This window comes from Parasteatoda tepidariorum, chromosome 1 (genome assembly GCF_043381705.1).
Source record: "Parasteatoda tepidariorum isolate YZ-2023 chromosome 1, CAS_Ptep_4.0, whole genome shotgun sequence".
NCBI classification, from domain to species: Eukaryota; Metazoa; Arthropoda; class Arachnida; order Araneae; family Theridiidae; genus Parasteatoda; species Parasteatoda tepidariorum.
This window is the reverse complement of record NC_092204.1, coordinates 59060807-59077496: the sequence shown is the minus strand read 5'-3', so window position 1 is coordinate 59077496 and position 16690 is coordinate 59060807. Positions and strand designations below refer to the sequence as shown.

Below are 16690 nucleotides of genomic sequence, written 5' to 3'. Positions count from 1 at the left end.
GCTCAATGTTGATTTACATTTTATTTGTATTGTTACTTAGTTATATTGAAGTTAAAATTGCATCTTTAATTTAAGCTACAACAATGCATTTTTGATGTTTAATCAACTTCGAAAGTTGTGCCTCATTGTTGATTGATTGAAGCAGCTTGTATTTCCTAACACCAACCTTTGTTATGTTTATTATTGCATATTATGAAGAAGGAAAAGTAAACTATAAATCATTAATAGCTCATGGGCTGAATTTGCAACGTATTTCAACTGATCTAATAAGGTTTGTAAATGATGTGTATAAATTCAGAAGTCATTGACGGGAATACCATACTTAAGAAAAAAAAAGGTTTATTGGTATAATTTATATATGCTTCTGCTGTCTAAGTAAGATATTAATGAGTTTAATGTAGCATGTTTTGTACATTGATGATAGATTTTATTTTTTTAAATGTTAGATCATATATTGTATAAGATTATTATTCATCAGATTATATTTATTTTTGAGAGACAAAAAACTTCTTTTATAATACTCATTATCCTCATTGATCAAAATTACTCTTCTTCCTTAAATAATGATCCGGTGTTTATTTCAAAACTCTAAGCATATTTTCCATTATTGAGGGTTATTATTAGATAGGTATTTTAAAGTATATATATGGTTACATATAGCTTATAAATAGTTAAGTATAGCTAATAATTATATGTTTTTATAAGGTAAGAGTACCAAACCTTGATACTCCGAATCCTTTTAATTGTTCTATTATTTGCTTCAGTAATTAAAAATTTCAAATTTAGCTGATGTAATATTTCTGTAAGATTTATAAAAATTGAGAAAAATCATCAGTTCGTTGTAATGATTGACAGTGGCCACCTTGAAAACTTATGCTCATGTTAAAACTTTGGAGCCTAATGTGGGTATATTCTACTAATATGCAAATGAAATTGACGTAAATCAGATGGAATTTCATAACTTTCAAATTGGATCCGATACAGGATAAACTGACAAAAATACAAATTTTTTTTCTAATGTTATCCACCCAAAAACAGTACGCATTAGAGTATACAGTGTAATCACTGTATAATACTACTGCAGGATGGATGATCAGTAATGGTTCTTACTAATTCTGTAATTGTTCAGACTTAAGTGCTGATTTTAAATTTCGGTGCAGCTTTTACACAATAGTGATCACCACCACTGTCATTTGGCGAAATTTTACTGTAACTTTAGTTTTTAGAGAAATTTTATTGTAATAATTTTACTTTTATCTCCGTGTACCCCCCTGGGGTGGGTCGGAGTTCAACCTTACTTACACAATAGTAATATTGGAATTAATTTCAGTGCCTATAACCGGTACAAATATCATTTTTACTCAACTGTAAATGGACGGTCATTGAATAAAATTAAAAACTAGTGACAAGGCTATTTGAAAGATAATACATTTCTACATTAAATGTATGAGAACAATTTTTCCTATGAGCAAAATTCCTTCATTGCTTTTCTTCATTGTATTGAATTTAAAAAAAAAAAAACTATTATGAATGTTTCACCAGGTTTAAATTGTTTTTACCTTTAATATTACCATCGATAACCGAAATTCTGAGCTAAATATTCTTTTTACAGCAATTCCCATATTAAGGGCAGTGCCTATATTTAGATCTATTACCTTATACAGTTTTATTATTTAAATTTTGCGTGCGTATTTAATATTTCATTTAATACATATCATTTTTATATTTATAATTGTAATTTATCCAGGGTTTGAAAGTTGAACAATAATAACTTTAATATTTATTTAGAATTTTTTTATTATTGTCACACCATATTTGAGTTTTAATGTTAGTACAATTGCAAACTAAGAAATGATTATCCTATATTTGATGCTTTATTGATATTGAAAATTGCGTTTCGATGGGCGTAAATTTTAATATACCAATTTTCGTTTGTGCACATTATGCGATACCACCTTACTCAGATGATACCATCTTTTCATACCTAGGTGTTATTGGTTTCGAAATTTGTAATTCATTCGTTATAAGATGAATAAAAGTCAGTCTATTTTAATTTTTTAAATCATACTGGTGTAATTGATTATTCTGCATCATTTCATAATCATTTTCTAGGAAAATAAATTATTTCGTGTATTTTCTGTTTGTTTTTAAAATCTATTAAATATTAAAATAAAATCTTAAAACAATAGAATTTCTAATAACATTATTATTTAATTTGTTTTGCTAATGTTATTGCCATTGTTAATTTGTTTTTTCTTTTTTATTATTCTGGGACTTCTTACAAATTGTACAGTTAAAGGAACTTTTCAAATGTATTTTATTAATTATTGCGCAAATATAAATTAAATAATTGAAACTAATCTCTCAAGTGCTTATAAAGGTATGAGAATAACATAAAATTAAATAAAGTTAACTTAGAATATTGGATAAGGCCCAAATGGAGTTATTATTATTACTTCTTGAATGTAATACCTGACACTCAAGTGACAAATGAACTTAATCTCCAACTTAATGTTATATTGCTTTTTCGATCGCCGATATTACAGAGTACCCATCCTAATGATTTTTGGTATATTAAATTAGTCATACTTTAAGATACATGTATATTAAATTCAAACAAGTAAAGTTTTTACAGCACAAGTGAAGGTTTTACTTGTCGTAACTGATAACTGACAAGAAATTTTTTTTATTAAAAAAATTAAACTTTTAGAATTTGGTTGTATATTTTCTCGATAGTCTTTTGTTTTCATTAATTAATTATTTAAATTTGCTTTTGGACTTTATAAGCAAAATTTAGCAACTTTTCTTCGAAAAAAATTTAATGATCAGAATTAAGAAGCGACTTTTTTCATCTGTCACTCCTCTTTTCTCAAAATTTCTTAAAAATATGCTTATTGTCTCAATTGTGTTTCACATGAATAATATAACAAATCAACAACTTTTTTAAAATCAAATTGTGTTCTTATTAGTGATAATTAATCATTTGAATCAATGAATTTCATTTGATAGGTTTTTTTCCGCCGAAACAAAACGAATTTTAATTGTTTCAAATGTCTTTGAAAAAGAATACTTAGATCTGAAGTTGAAGGAAGTTAAGATAATACTGAGATCTAAAACCGCAAGCACTTTAAATTTTTTACGCGTTAAACAAAAAATAAATTTACTACAAATCATTTAGCTTAAGTTCTAGAACTAAAAGACAGCATAACCAATTAAATGAGTATTTACGCTGAAAAGTCAATTTTCATATTAATAACGCGACTCAATTAGAAATAACTCAACGTAGAGGAATGGAAAGTATATTAAAGTGGTCTAAATATATTAGCAATCTGAAACAAAACTACCATTCAAATTGGTAAATCTGTTCAAAAGATATAAGGGAAGGGATAATCTACAACAGAGGAATTTCATTTTTTCACTATTTATCCCGTATTAAACGATGCTCGAAAGTGATTATTGGAAAGTAACATCCCTCCCCTATAAAATTTACTAATTGCAGTAAAAAACACGATCCAAATCATTGCTTCCGTCCTCGAATTATTAATGACCTCACATACAGATAAATTTTCGCTTTTATATATAGAGAGAGATTAATAAAAAAAATGTGACATTCTTGCCCAAATTCACATTTTGTTTCTTAACATATTTATGTCGAACCACATAATATTTTTATTTAATAAAACATAATTTAATTTTCTTGAATATTAAGGTTGAAAATATTTTTTTAATTAAACTTAATTTATATCTAATTACGCTTTTTAACAGCGATTTAAATTTATAGTAATTAGTTATAATTAGTTAATAGTTTTTATAACAATATGTTAATGTTTTAAACACTGTTTCTTAGATTATTTTTTAAAAAACTGAAATTTTTTGAAAGTGTTTGAATTTCATGAAAGGAGCGAAAAATTTGCAAAATTATCTTAAATGTTTCACTTTAAGCAAAATAGGAAAAGCAACTGTGATATCAGTTTATATTGATAAGTACACAAAGTTACATCGTGCGAAAAGGAACAATTACAAGATACTAAAAACTTTTTTGTCTTGATAATGTTCACAATTTGTTAAGCGAAAGAGAAGAGAAATAAAATAAAATAAGGAAAAAAACTAAATAAACAATTTCAACAGTTTACTAAAACTAAATTTCACTCATTAAAGTGTATACACAACCGTTTGTTCATTATAGTATTTGTTCAACAAAGTGTTAGTTCATTAAAAAAATATTAAATGGATTTGTGAATAACTGATATCCAGTATCCTTAACAAATTAAAAGATTATCATTCTTTCACCTACTGGTATTTTTCCTTTTCACCTCCCATCTAAATATCCATCGACTTTATTGCAATTTTGTATTTTTTTAATAATACAGCTTCAAGAAAATGAATAATTTTCATTTCCGAAAAAAATTCGCCTAAGAGATATCAAGATATTTAATGCAAAAATAAAATAAANTATCATTCCTTCACCTATTGGTATTTTTCCTTTCCACCTCCCATCTAAATATCCATCGACTTTATTGCAATTTTGTATTTTTTTAATAATACAGCTTCAAGAAAATGAATAATTTTCATTTCCGAAAAAAATTCGCCTAAGAGATATCAAGATATTTAATGCAAAAATAAAATAAAGTTAATGAGAGTTGGAGGTTTTATTAAAAAACATTAATGAATGGAAGGTAGAAAGAATATTATATTTTTACTTAGATAATAGACATTTTAAATTTGGATTGATTGCTTCATAAGTTTGATGAAACTTGGAGAACTATCCTCATTAAAAAGGACAATTTAGATTTTTTAAAAACTATTTTATAGAAACGAATTTAAAATTGTATCCTGTTCAGCGAATTCAGGATTTTTATTAAGAAGTATAATAACTGAACTGAGTTTGATGATATAGAAAAGTTTTTCTATTTCTTTTTAATAGCCTTTATTAAACTATTTTTAAAACTTTAATCAAAACCTAAATGAAGAGAAAATTAGAATTTTGCTTAATAATAAAGAGACCCCTTTGAAATTCACATGATGAATCATTATGTATTGTTCATATGTCTCATTATTATGTTTAGTTTGATTATATGCATTTAAATTGAACACATTTAACATTTAATTCTAAATTTGACACATGAATAGAAATTTTAGTTTAATAGTAACTTATTTCAACAACTATATCAATCATAACGTAACAACTATTTCTGTAAAATGAAATTGTTTTACATGAAGGTACTTGAAACAGCAGGTAGGATCAATATTAATATGAATCCTAATTTCGACATGATTGCCTCAATTATTAAAATTTAATGCCTAAATAAGAAAAGAAAATTCTTTTACAACTATCTTACATCATTTCTTAAATCTGCACTTTATTTCTAACTTAATGGCGTTCTTACAATTTAAAGCAAGTTTATATAACTACATTTTTAAATTATTATTTTTATCGCATTTTATATATTAAGTCAAATATAATTATTACTCTACATGATCTCCAGTTTAAATATTTGAATTTTAGTCAGCATAACTGGTTGAAAGGTATGCAGCCAATATGCTTATTTTAATAATCAGCATCGTCTCTTTTGTTCTTTGAAAATCTGTTTTTAATGGAATGCGTGGCATTTTTCTAATGCTTCAAAAGCAATTTGATTCTAAACATCATTACTTAGGAAATATGTTTGATAAAATTAACAATAAAATACAATTTTATAATGAATGATAAAATTCAATGAATAATGCGGAAGAATTTTAATATTTTAACATGATACATGAGAACATGGCGAAATAATCCTTTATTCTATTAAAATTGCTTTTAAGATCGGTATTTTTTAATAAATGTGGGGCAATAATAGCTATAGAATTTCCGGTGAACCATTACCAAATACCAATTACCGAAACGAATAGTTTAAATACCGTTTATTTTAGTTTTTCTACAAATATTATGATTTTCTTACCATGCTGTATGGTAAATTTGAAATAAATTTTTACTTCGAAAAGTTTTATAATATTTTTTTATTTAATAATGATTATTTCCTTAAGTGTATCTTTAAAGCGCTTGTGGCAAACTGAAACAAAAAAAATTAATTAAATCAGGAAGAAAAGAGTAGAAATTTCAGAGTTTTGGGTATCCACAGGCACAGAATGTAATATATGGAGCAACACGTATGAAAGATAGTTGCAATGTTATAGCAAAATTTATAAATTGTCATGATTTGGATTTGGAAAAAAAACATATTGACGTTATTTGTTTTACGTAGGTGCGGTTGGAAATGACGAAGAAGGAGGCACTTCAGAAGATAAAGATGCTGCTGATGAGGAGGAACAGGAACGATTGGAAGCCTTACGTGAGGCCGAAGAACGGAGGAAAGAAAAACACAGAAAGATGGAAGAAGAACGAGAAAAGATGAGGCAAGAAATCAGAGATAAGGTAACGCATTCTTAGAGTGTAAATATAAAATATAAGTAAATAATTAAAACACGGAAACTACAAACAAACAATGGTGTAGCACATTTAGTCTACAAAACTTCAATTTTGTAGTTAATTTAAACATTGTTGAGTTCCGAAGAAATGATGATAATTTTTTATATCCTTTTATTATATCCCTTTATATCTACGAATGTATAAAACAACGAGAATATTACCAGATCTAACGCTCAATGTATATTTACTTTTCGTATATATTTGAATCCATCGTTAGTTTACGACATTAAGCTTCTTTAAACCGGAACTTTAATTTGAGATATTAAGATACAAGATTTTTCTTAAAATAGCTATATTTTGATACATTTTTTTAAATTTAAAAGTAATTTAGGATATGTCATAGTTCAGTTATTTTTAATGATAGTTTATTCTTTTTTTATTATTTAAAGGAACGTAAAGGCATTCACATAAGAGCATTTATCCAGATAAGTATTTCCAGATAAGCATCCAGATCATATAAAAGTATTTATCCAAGTTTTCAAACTGTCGACTCTAAATATCTTTTCTTACTTAGAGTACCAACTGTTATACAAATTTTTCTCCTTACTAATTATTCTTTTATACTATAAATACGAGTATTAAAATTGTGTAACCTCAAATTTTAATCACTCTTTTTTTCCATTTACATTCTAAAACTAAAATTGTTTTATTTTTTACATAACTAATAAAGTTTAATATGCTATAACCATACGTTGAAAGCATTTTAGTTTTCGTCATGAGTAATTCTTTTTCCAAATATTATAGAAGAATCTATCGACATGCTGTAGAGCATTTTATAGAATTGGAACTAAGCCATCACTACTAGCTATAGAATTAGAATTAAAGTAAAAGATGCAACTATATAAATTAACAATAATTCATTCGACATACCATAGCCCATAGTTGAAAAGTCGTTCTTCTAATCTTGCAGAATGGCGAATTTGGCAGACCATTTAAATATCAAAGTCAAATCGCCAATGTCACGTGTTCTTTTTAATCTGTGAAATAAGTGTAAGAAAACATTGCTTTTAACAGCATATATGTCAAGCATGTGTCGCTTCCGTCCTGGTACAAGTAGTAACCGACTACTTACTTTTGTCGGGTAACTGATATATTTTCAAAAAACATTGATTTTTTTTAAAGATATTATTGTAATTGGATTTATTAAAATTAATTATATGACAGTGTATTTATTTTATTATGTATACCAATTGAATTAATTAAAATATTACTAAATACTGCAATACGATATTAGAAAATGGTAATAATATATTAAATAATCAATATTGTAGTACTATATTAGTAAAGAGTAATACCATATTAAAAATTATACCACAGTATTAAAAGTATTAATGACCTTTGCATAATACACGCAAAATTGCTAAAAAATTTATGTTGTAATATTTGTCTGCGGAAGTTATTATTTTCAGAAATCGATTGAAACAAAACAGAAAAAATCTTAGATTTACTAAACTAAAAAGTAATTAATAAATATCTATGTTTTTTTTAATATTAGCATACATTGCAATAATTATTTTTTTATCATTGTATCTCTCATACTCAACAAAAACTCTTTTTATTATCATTACCCTCTGTCTGCATTATAATATACATTTGTTTTTTTTCTTTAGATATGTTTATACTTATTTGGTATTTTACAATTGGAACTAAAAGTATGCAAAATTTGCATCTTTGGATTTTTATTCAAATTCTTTAAAATCCCCAAACATTTCTGCACAAAGTTTTAAATATTTAGCTATTTTCTTAATGACCAAGTTTAATTCATTTGCCATTAATACGCAGAAGCAGAAGTCACCGGAGACTCATTAACTTGGATGCATAAATTTGAATATGCTTTAAAAATATTCAACGGTAATTACGAAATAAACCATGTAAAAGCCAAAGAGGTCAGATAATTAGCTAAGCTACCATTCTTTAAATACTCTTTAATTTACGAACTTTCGATAAAACTTCATCAGTTATAGTTCATTAATTTCTGCTTTATGAACTCACAATGTATTGTGATTAATGGTAATTACCAAGAAGGCAATCAGGTATACATCAAATTTTGGAAACTTTCGTCTTATAAGAAAGATTTCGGATAGATAAAAAGGTACATTTTAACAAAAGTGAAGGAAAATAACGATATTTTTAGTTTATAAATTTAAAACAGTTTAAGACTTAAGTAAATAAAAGACATTCCATAACAAAGAGAAGACATTAAATTATGTTTGTCGGAAATATACACAATTAGCGAAATAGAATTCGCTCTGCCAATAATTTGAAAACTATTTGAATAATTATTACTTAAATTGTTCCTTAAAATAAATCCAATTGCTAAGAAACGTCCTTGAATTACCTTTCAAATTATATATTCCTTATTCAGACATGTTTTTTCTCCTTCTATTTAAAATATTGATTTAAAATTGATTTATGCTTATCTAAATCCTTTAAAATATGTATACTCGAGGTTTCTAACCATAATAAAAATGTAGCCCCCTTTCGAGATTTAAGATTGTCATTCAGCATTTCAAATAAATAATATTTGTTGCATTTCATATATATTCGCTTAATATACAGCGTGCAACTGCAACAACAATCAAAAAAAAAAAAAAAAGAGAGACAAAAAAGAAGAGAAAAAAACGGGCCAAACTGAATAATTTTTTTTCCAACGATCGGATCTTCAGACTCTTATGACTTCATCTTAATGATTCGGGGGGGGGACCTCAAATATGCTAATTAATAAGTGTAGACGATATTTTAAATTACGAAATCAGACACAAAAACGTACTTTCTCTGAATAAACATACCTTTTCTACGATGGATGCGAATTTCTACCCTTAGAATATAGGGGGTAACCGCAATCTGGGAAATATGGTCTCTATACTTTGGTCAGAAGAGCGGTTCAAAGTTTTCACCCCTTAATATTAATTTTAATTTTTGCTTAATTTGCTATATCTCGAAAACTGTTTTAGCGAATCGAAGCATTTTTGCACATAATTATAAAATTAGTTTCTCCAAAGATAATGCCATGCAGAAAATAAACCTTTATTAAATATTTATTATTTTTATCATTTTATTTGATAATGGTCAAACAATTTTGGAGTGTAAGGTATACAATTTGTTGCATCACTTTAAAGAATATATTGCATGCAAAATTTGATCAAAATCGGTCAAATTTTTCTGAGAAATGAAATTTTAAATATCTGACATTTTTGAAATTCAGTTTCTCAGGAACTATTCAACTGATTTTGCTCAAAATTTGTATTTTGCCACGCAAAATTATATTTTTTAAAGTCATGTGAAAAATTGTATACCTCGCAAATAAAATTTTTTTTCGATCATTATTAAATAAAATGATATAAAATAATAAATATTTACTAAAAGTTATTTTTTGTGCGAAATAATCTTTGCATAAACAAATTTTATAATTATGGGCAAAGATTTTTCAATTCGCTTAAAAGGATTTTCAATACATAGCGAAAAACGCAAAAAATGAAATTTACATTAAGGGGTCCAATCTTTGTCCAATCCCAGATTGAGGCTGCCTCCTATATTTTGGGGGTTAGAAATCCGAATCCGTAAAAACAAAGGTATAAGGTAAAGGTTATTCGGAAAAAGTAGGCTTTTGTGTCTGATTTCGTAATTTAAAATGCCGTCTGCACTTAATAATAAGCATATTTACTATTAAAATTGAGTCCTAGAACATGAAGGTCCGATCATTTGATCAAACGTTATTCAGAGTAGTCCGAAGTGTTAACTATTTATGAAATAAATAGAAATAATGATCCATGCTCTAAATTATTAAGAATTCATTTAGTGCGATAGGTTAGCTTTCTGCTCATTATCCATTTTTTTAAATCGCTAGTATTATATAATCCACATTTGTTTCAATATTTATTTTTGAGCGATAATTGGAAACTTAACTTCGTACGGGAATGGAGTCTCATTGTAGCAAGAGAAACCTCATAACTTTTTGGTAACGGTACATGTTGCATCTTTCTTATATTAAACTAATCATTTCACCTTCTATTCGATGGTGTTTCAGACTGAAATGGTAAATTTTTCTCACCAGTCATTTTTTTTTGTCATATTGGTAAATTGGCAAATTGACTTAGTGACTCACACTAAATTCTAACTAATAGCCTGATATATATTCCCAGCATTAATACTAATAGCCTAATATAAATTGACAGTATCCCCTTTGACCCATGGAAGATTTAATTTATATCTACCTTTACGAAATTTAATTTTCGTTTTTTGAAAAAAAATAAAGTTTAAATATCAATTTTTGTTGCACTCCTTTTATCAGTTATAGTTTAATCATCCGTATTCAAAGAAAGATATGTTATAACAATTTTGTTTCTTTTAAGCAATTTCTTAGATTTTTCTTCCAGTTTGGCAAGTTTCAATGGCGATATCTGAACGTTGTTAGCTGAGATGCAGGAATTTTTTGTTTTTGTAGCAGCTGTGCACAAACTTTTCTTTGAATTAAACAGTTACTGCCCATATTGTATAATTTTAGTTGAGGAGCCAGATGTTGGAGATTGAGATGTATTGGGTGATTAGTTTGAAAATATTCAGCGTGAGTCAAGTTTCCGTGTAAAGCTTTTTTATTATAAATTTAACGATAAGATGGCAAACAAAAGACTAATGAGAAAAACTATGTCTCATTTTACTGCCTTAAATGACGCATACACTGCACCATGCATTGAAAAGTAAAATGATTAATGTTATAAAGGGGAAGACGCAACAATACTCATATCTTACGTACATACATCACTATATATATCAACTATATTTTGAAACTTATTCGATCTGCTATAGTTTTCCAGTAAATGATAATAAAAGACACTGTATGGCACCTCTGAATTCAGCACCCTAGGGGGCTTTTGAAAATTCCTGATATATACTTAATGTCTTACTCCCAGAGGGCTTTTCGAGAAATCCAAATATATTCCAAATGCGAATTGTTATGTAAATAAATATTCTTTCTGAATGAAAAAAAAAACACTGCTTGTGGATTCATGATCATTGCCACTATGTAAAAAAGGATTTTGCAATTTGAGTAAAGTTTAGTCCAAATAGCTACGAAACAAATAATAGTCTAATTTGAAAACCTCAATGTATTTCAAATTTGTAGCAGAATGTCTCAATAGTGATGTGGATGGAGAAATTTGTCAGAGATATGTGCGTTGGCTGCCAGCAGGATTCAGACCTAGTACCTCTGGGTTCGTAGAGGATGCTCTAAATATCCCTGTACTCCAGGGAGAATTAAAAAGATTTATAAGGTATCTTCAGCAATTAAACATCGTGGCATACATTCCATTTACTTAAAATTTCTTGAAATAGCAAAATAAGTGAAAAGTAAAACCTCCCCTTGATTTTGTCGTTGACTACTTGGCATGCAAATTACATGCATAATTTTCATGTATAGTCATACAAAATAGATATATTTGATACTTTTCCACTGAAATTCTAGAATTTTTAAATAACTCGCAGATTTAACAAGTGTATCTAGAGTATCATACTGTTACTCTTTTTTCCCAAAAAAACATATATGAGAAAAATAGTACATTATGACTTTCAGGTATGCCATATTGTACACAACTAAACAACTAAATCTGACAGTTTAGCTCTATCAGTCCTCATAAACTTAGATAACTGGTCGCAATTCACCTTCAACTAAATATACTCAAACAGTAGTTGTACTAACATGATAATATAGACAGTGAGTCTAATTCATGAATATCACCAAATAGTATACGAAAATCAATGGGCTAATAATGGGTATATTTTCTTTTCTTATGCATTTTATTTCACTTTTGTGATTTAAATCACAGTTTGATAAATTCTTATAATGTTAAATCTTATTTTTATACGCATTCTAATTTAATTTCAATCTGTAAAAAAAAAGATGCATTAAAGATTTTTTTCTTTGCTTTGGAAAAAAGATATTGGCAGATTTAATTGTTTACAGTTATGGTAAAGTTATTTGTTTTACAAAAAAATGCGGGCAGTGTCTCTTGGAATTAATTTTTTAAATAAGTTATGGGAATCTATTTAAGTACAATAAAGAAACTTCATTAAAATTACTTCCACCTAAAGTCATTTATTTTTAGAACAAAAATGTTACCAACTTTTTTGAAACAGATATTTCATCTAGAAAAAGTTTTTTCATTGTATTTAATTAAAAACAAATTGTTTAATGCAGAATACATTAATATTTTAAAGTTATTTGATACAGCAAAACTCGTGAAATATTTTTTTTCATTTAGAGGAAGAATTTTAATAAAAAAATGTATGAGGGAAGGAATTATTGAAACAATTTCTGGTATTCCGAGTTCTTTCGCGTCTAAGAAAATCTAATAACTTGTTATGTTATTTTAATTTAAATAAATATCACTGCTTTGGAATGTCGCAGCCTGTTAAAAAATAAGAGTTTATTTTCATTTGCGACGATAAAAATATTAATTTATCTTTTTTTTAATAAAAATGGTTATGCTAATTTGGAAAATTATGTTGAATTTATTTCTTATTATATTTATATTTATTTCATCAAAATGTATATTTTTTAAGTAAGAAGGAAATGGAAAATTTAAAATGATTTTAGATGATGTAAATACTTATTTTTTGAAGTTGCTTGATGACAATGATATTTAAGTGCACAAAAAATTTATGTATTTAATTTTTGCTGATCCCTTTGAAATAAGTAAAATTCAATTTGCTTCAAAAAAATGCCATCTTGTATTTTTTTTCTTTATTTGAAAAAAGTAATTTAAAATTCTGTACAAAACCATCTTTATATCTCAAAACAGGAGGATTAACGTTATTTTTGTTAGTCGTGTTGCTGGTCACATAGATCTAAAATTATTATTATCTAACTTATTTAAAGAAAATTTACAGCTAAACTTTCAGATAAGCAATAGTCAGAGTTTGAATTTTTTTATTGTTAAGTTTGTCTGATCATTTTAATTGCATTCGATTCTACTAATCCTCGGCAAAATCAATTTTGTAAATAAAACACAATTATTTTTCCTATTATGCGTTCGCTATCTATCTAAATATACATAAATATGACTAAAAAATAGCACTGAATGTACATAAATATATAATTCTAAATCCATCCTATTACTGAATTTGCATATAGTGCTGTTAAGTGATTTTCTATCATCAACATTTTATGAACTGAAAATAAGAAAGCAAAAGTAAACAATTTAACTCAAAATACAAGAAGGAGTTTAACGAGGTATCTTAAGTAAATATTAGACTTTCTCTGAAATCTTCTCCAAAAGTTGATTCAAAATTTTCTGTAATCAGCTGTTTAAAACAATAATAGCCGATGCTATGCATTAAATTAATAGTCATTGGGTATTCTAGGTCAAGTTTATTTCATTTATCATTATTATATTATATGTATAGTTACTATACCAATTATTCACATATTTGTTTTGTTTCAAACACGTGCGAGCAAAGATACAAACTTAACGTTTCATACCAGAGCAAAAATTTAATACCAAATTTTTTTTCAAACTGTTCAGTATTTACTTATAGTTCTTTATAAGTAAAAATATCGAAAAAATATTATATGCATAAAAAATATCAACTTCATTAAAAATTAATAACGCTGCTTTCAATACGACTGCGGGTTTGGTTATGTATTTATAAATATAAATTTAGAATTATGTATTTATAAATATCTAGAGTACTTTAATTGATTAGTTGATGAACGCATATGAGAAAAAAATAACTAATTTTTTATTTACAGAGTAATATCTGAAGAGAATTTGTTGTAGAAAAAAATGCAATACAAAATTAACACGTCATAAGTTCTGCAATTAATGCCTCTATTTTTCTTATATAATGATTAAACATTTACATTTATTTGTAATTTTACTTCGCATTCAACTTATTTTGCCTTTGCAAATTTTTTCAATCCATTTATTTTTAATACATAGAATGGAAAATCTTCCCCATTTAAATAAATTGTAGCAAATAGTATGTGCCTGCAGTAAAGCATGTTTTTATAACCTTTACTTAAGACTATGAAAAAAATAGATTTTAAAAGTCAATAAAAATTGAAAGAAACAGCATTTATTTTACAAGATATTTAGATATTTACTATCAAAAACTCTTTTTTAAAACTTCCATCCAAGTATCCCATATTTATTTTCATATATTTTCCTAAACCTTATAATGATTAAATTAAATGTTGAAACATTTTAAAGAATGTCAGATATTTAGTATAAGCTGAAATTTATATTTCTCCGAAATTCTATGTGAGTATCTAGTAAAAATATTCTAACAGGAATTTTGCTTAAAATAATAGAGAATTAAAAATTGTAAGTTTCTCAAAAAAAAACGGAAAATATTTGAAGGAGACTCTTTAGTTTTACGGAAACAAAGTAAGAAAACTATAGAAACTACTTCTTGGGACTTATACACTAAGTTTTTCTATCCCTGAAACCCTCAGGCATTTTTCATTAAAGTGTAATCTGAACCATTCATACACAATTTAAGATATTGTGTTCCAATCAGACGCATGGTTAAAAGCAAGGGAAAAAGAACCCTAGCCTAAGACACATGTAGTATTTTCAAATTTTTATTTATTAATAATCTAAAGAAATAAAAAAAAAGTTTTTGGAAGTCATAACTTTTGATATCTTTTATATAGTATGGTATTAAAAAGAAGGAAGAAGTCCAACAGGAAGATCCCTTTGCAGATATGGAAGGGAGCAGTCTGAACCGGAAACGGAAGACACCCGCCGAATTGGCTGCTGAGGCGGAAGCGGAAGATCAAGATGAATTCACTAGTGAGACATTGTTATTCTTATCATCACTCTTTCGATGATTTTGAATCAATAAGCTAATTGGATAAAATTATAGAGTAGAATTCAATGCACAATTTCTTTTGTTTTAAAGGCAACCTAATGTATGATGATTAAAAAATTTTAAATTAAATAATGCGTGAAATTTAAAAAAAGCACTAATAATTTAGAATACAGGGTTATTCATAATTCCCTCCGGGGTTTCGAAGCGTTATAGTAAAAAAAATGAAGGCGAATATGGCAAAAAAGAACATATGAAATTATTCCGAAAGTATTCAAGTTTTAATTTAAACAGTTGCCGGTAGATGGCAGTAACATGCACCATTGAAGCCACTTATAGTAAACTTGAGGCTGTAGTAAGCAGAGGGAATTATGAATAACCCTGTATAAGAGTTATAAATTGAAGTAGACACCAACTTGACCGAACTTATAATAAATTACAATATTATATTCTAATAGTCACATTAATACATTATTATTAACACATTTTATGCAATTATTTAAGTCAGCCGGTCAGCATGCTTGACAGCGAAGCTAATGGTTGCTGGTTCAAATCCCGCTTAAGGCTTGAATGTTTTCCTATGTGTGTTGACAAACATAACTTATCATTGTTTCTGTTGTTTCGGTTGTTGTTTCATGACTGTTGTTTCATACTGTTGTTTCATGAGTGAATGTGGCTCACCTTATAAAAGGGCCTGTGGTAGTGTTGCGTGGGTAATGTTGCTCGTCTCCGTGACGTAGGTTCGCAGGAGACCACCGAGTTGGGTTAAATGAGCAACAGTTGCGTCATTTTCCAAGGATATAACATAATAAGCTAGTGCCTGCAGTTAGAATTTTTTCCTTTTAATTATTAAAGATTCTTATTAAAATATTCAAGCTATGATTGTCTGAATTAATATCTAAAACCTTACGTCCTTTATTTGACCGAAATATGCCACAAAATAAAGCACTGTACATTAGGAGCTGTTGAAAATTTAGTGTGAAATTTTACCGATATTAATAAAAAGTAATAAAAGTAAATTTATTAAGTATTTAAATCATCCAATTTTCAGTAAAACAGATGTTTAATAAGCAGATAATTATGTAATAAGATAATTATCTTATGAAAATTGGCTATTAATACAAACATTATCTGAAAAATTGAATAATATATTTTGAAGTGCCAATAATGCCATTATTATTGTAAGTAAAGTTCTTGCAAGATAACGTAATATAAACTTTTCTGAAGCTATAAATCGTAATTCTTTTTTGAAAGATACGTAAAATATATAATAAATAAGCTGAGCATAGTCCTTTAAACTGTCGTTGGCTACAATTGAATTAAATCTACTTATTTGAAATTAATGTTTACTTCATTTGTTTTGTTTATTTTAAATGTGCAATATATAAAATATAACTTGTTCTCTTTTTCTTT

At 26.9% G+C, this 16690-nt stretch overlaps 1 protein-coding gene across 2 annotated transcripts in view; it reads left to right on the top strand.

Moving 5' to 3' along the window:
- Positions 1–16690, top strand: part of LOC107454174 (complexin) — a 311862-nt gene that overhangs the window by 285045 nt on the left and 10127 nt on the right. For both annotated transcript variants that reach the window (XM_016071265.4, XM_016071264.4), the window contains exons 3-4: positions 6246–6415; positions 15123–15261. In XM_016071265.4, coding sequence (XP_015926751.1) covers positions 6246–6415; positions 15123–15261 — 309 coding nt within the window. The remainder of the gene's footprint in view (positions 1–6245; positions 6416–15122; positions 15262–16690) is intronic.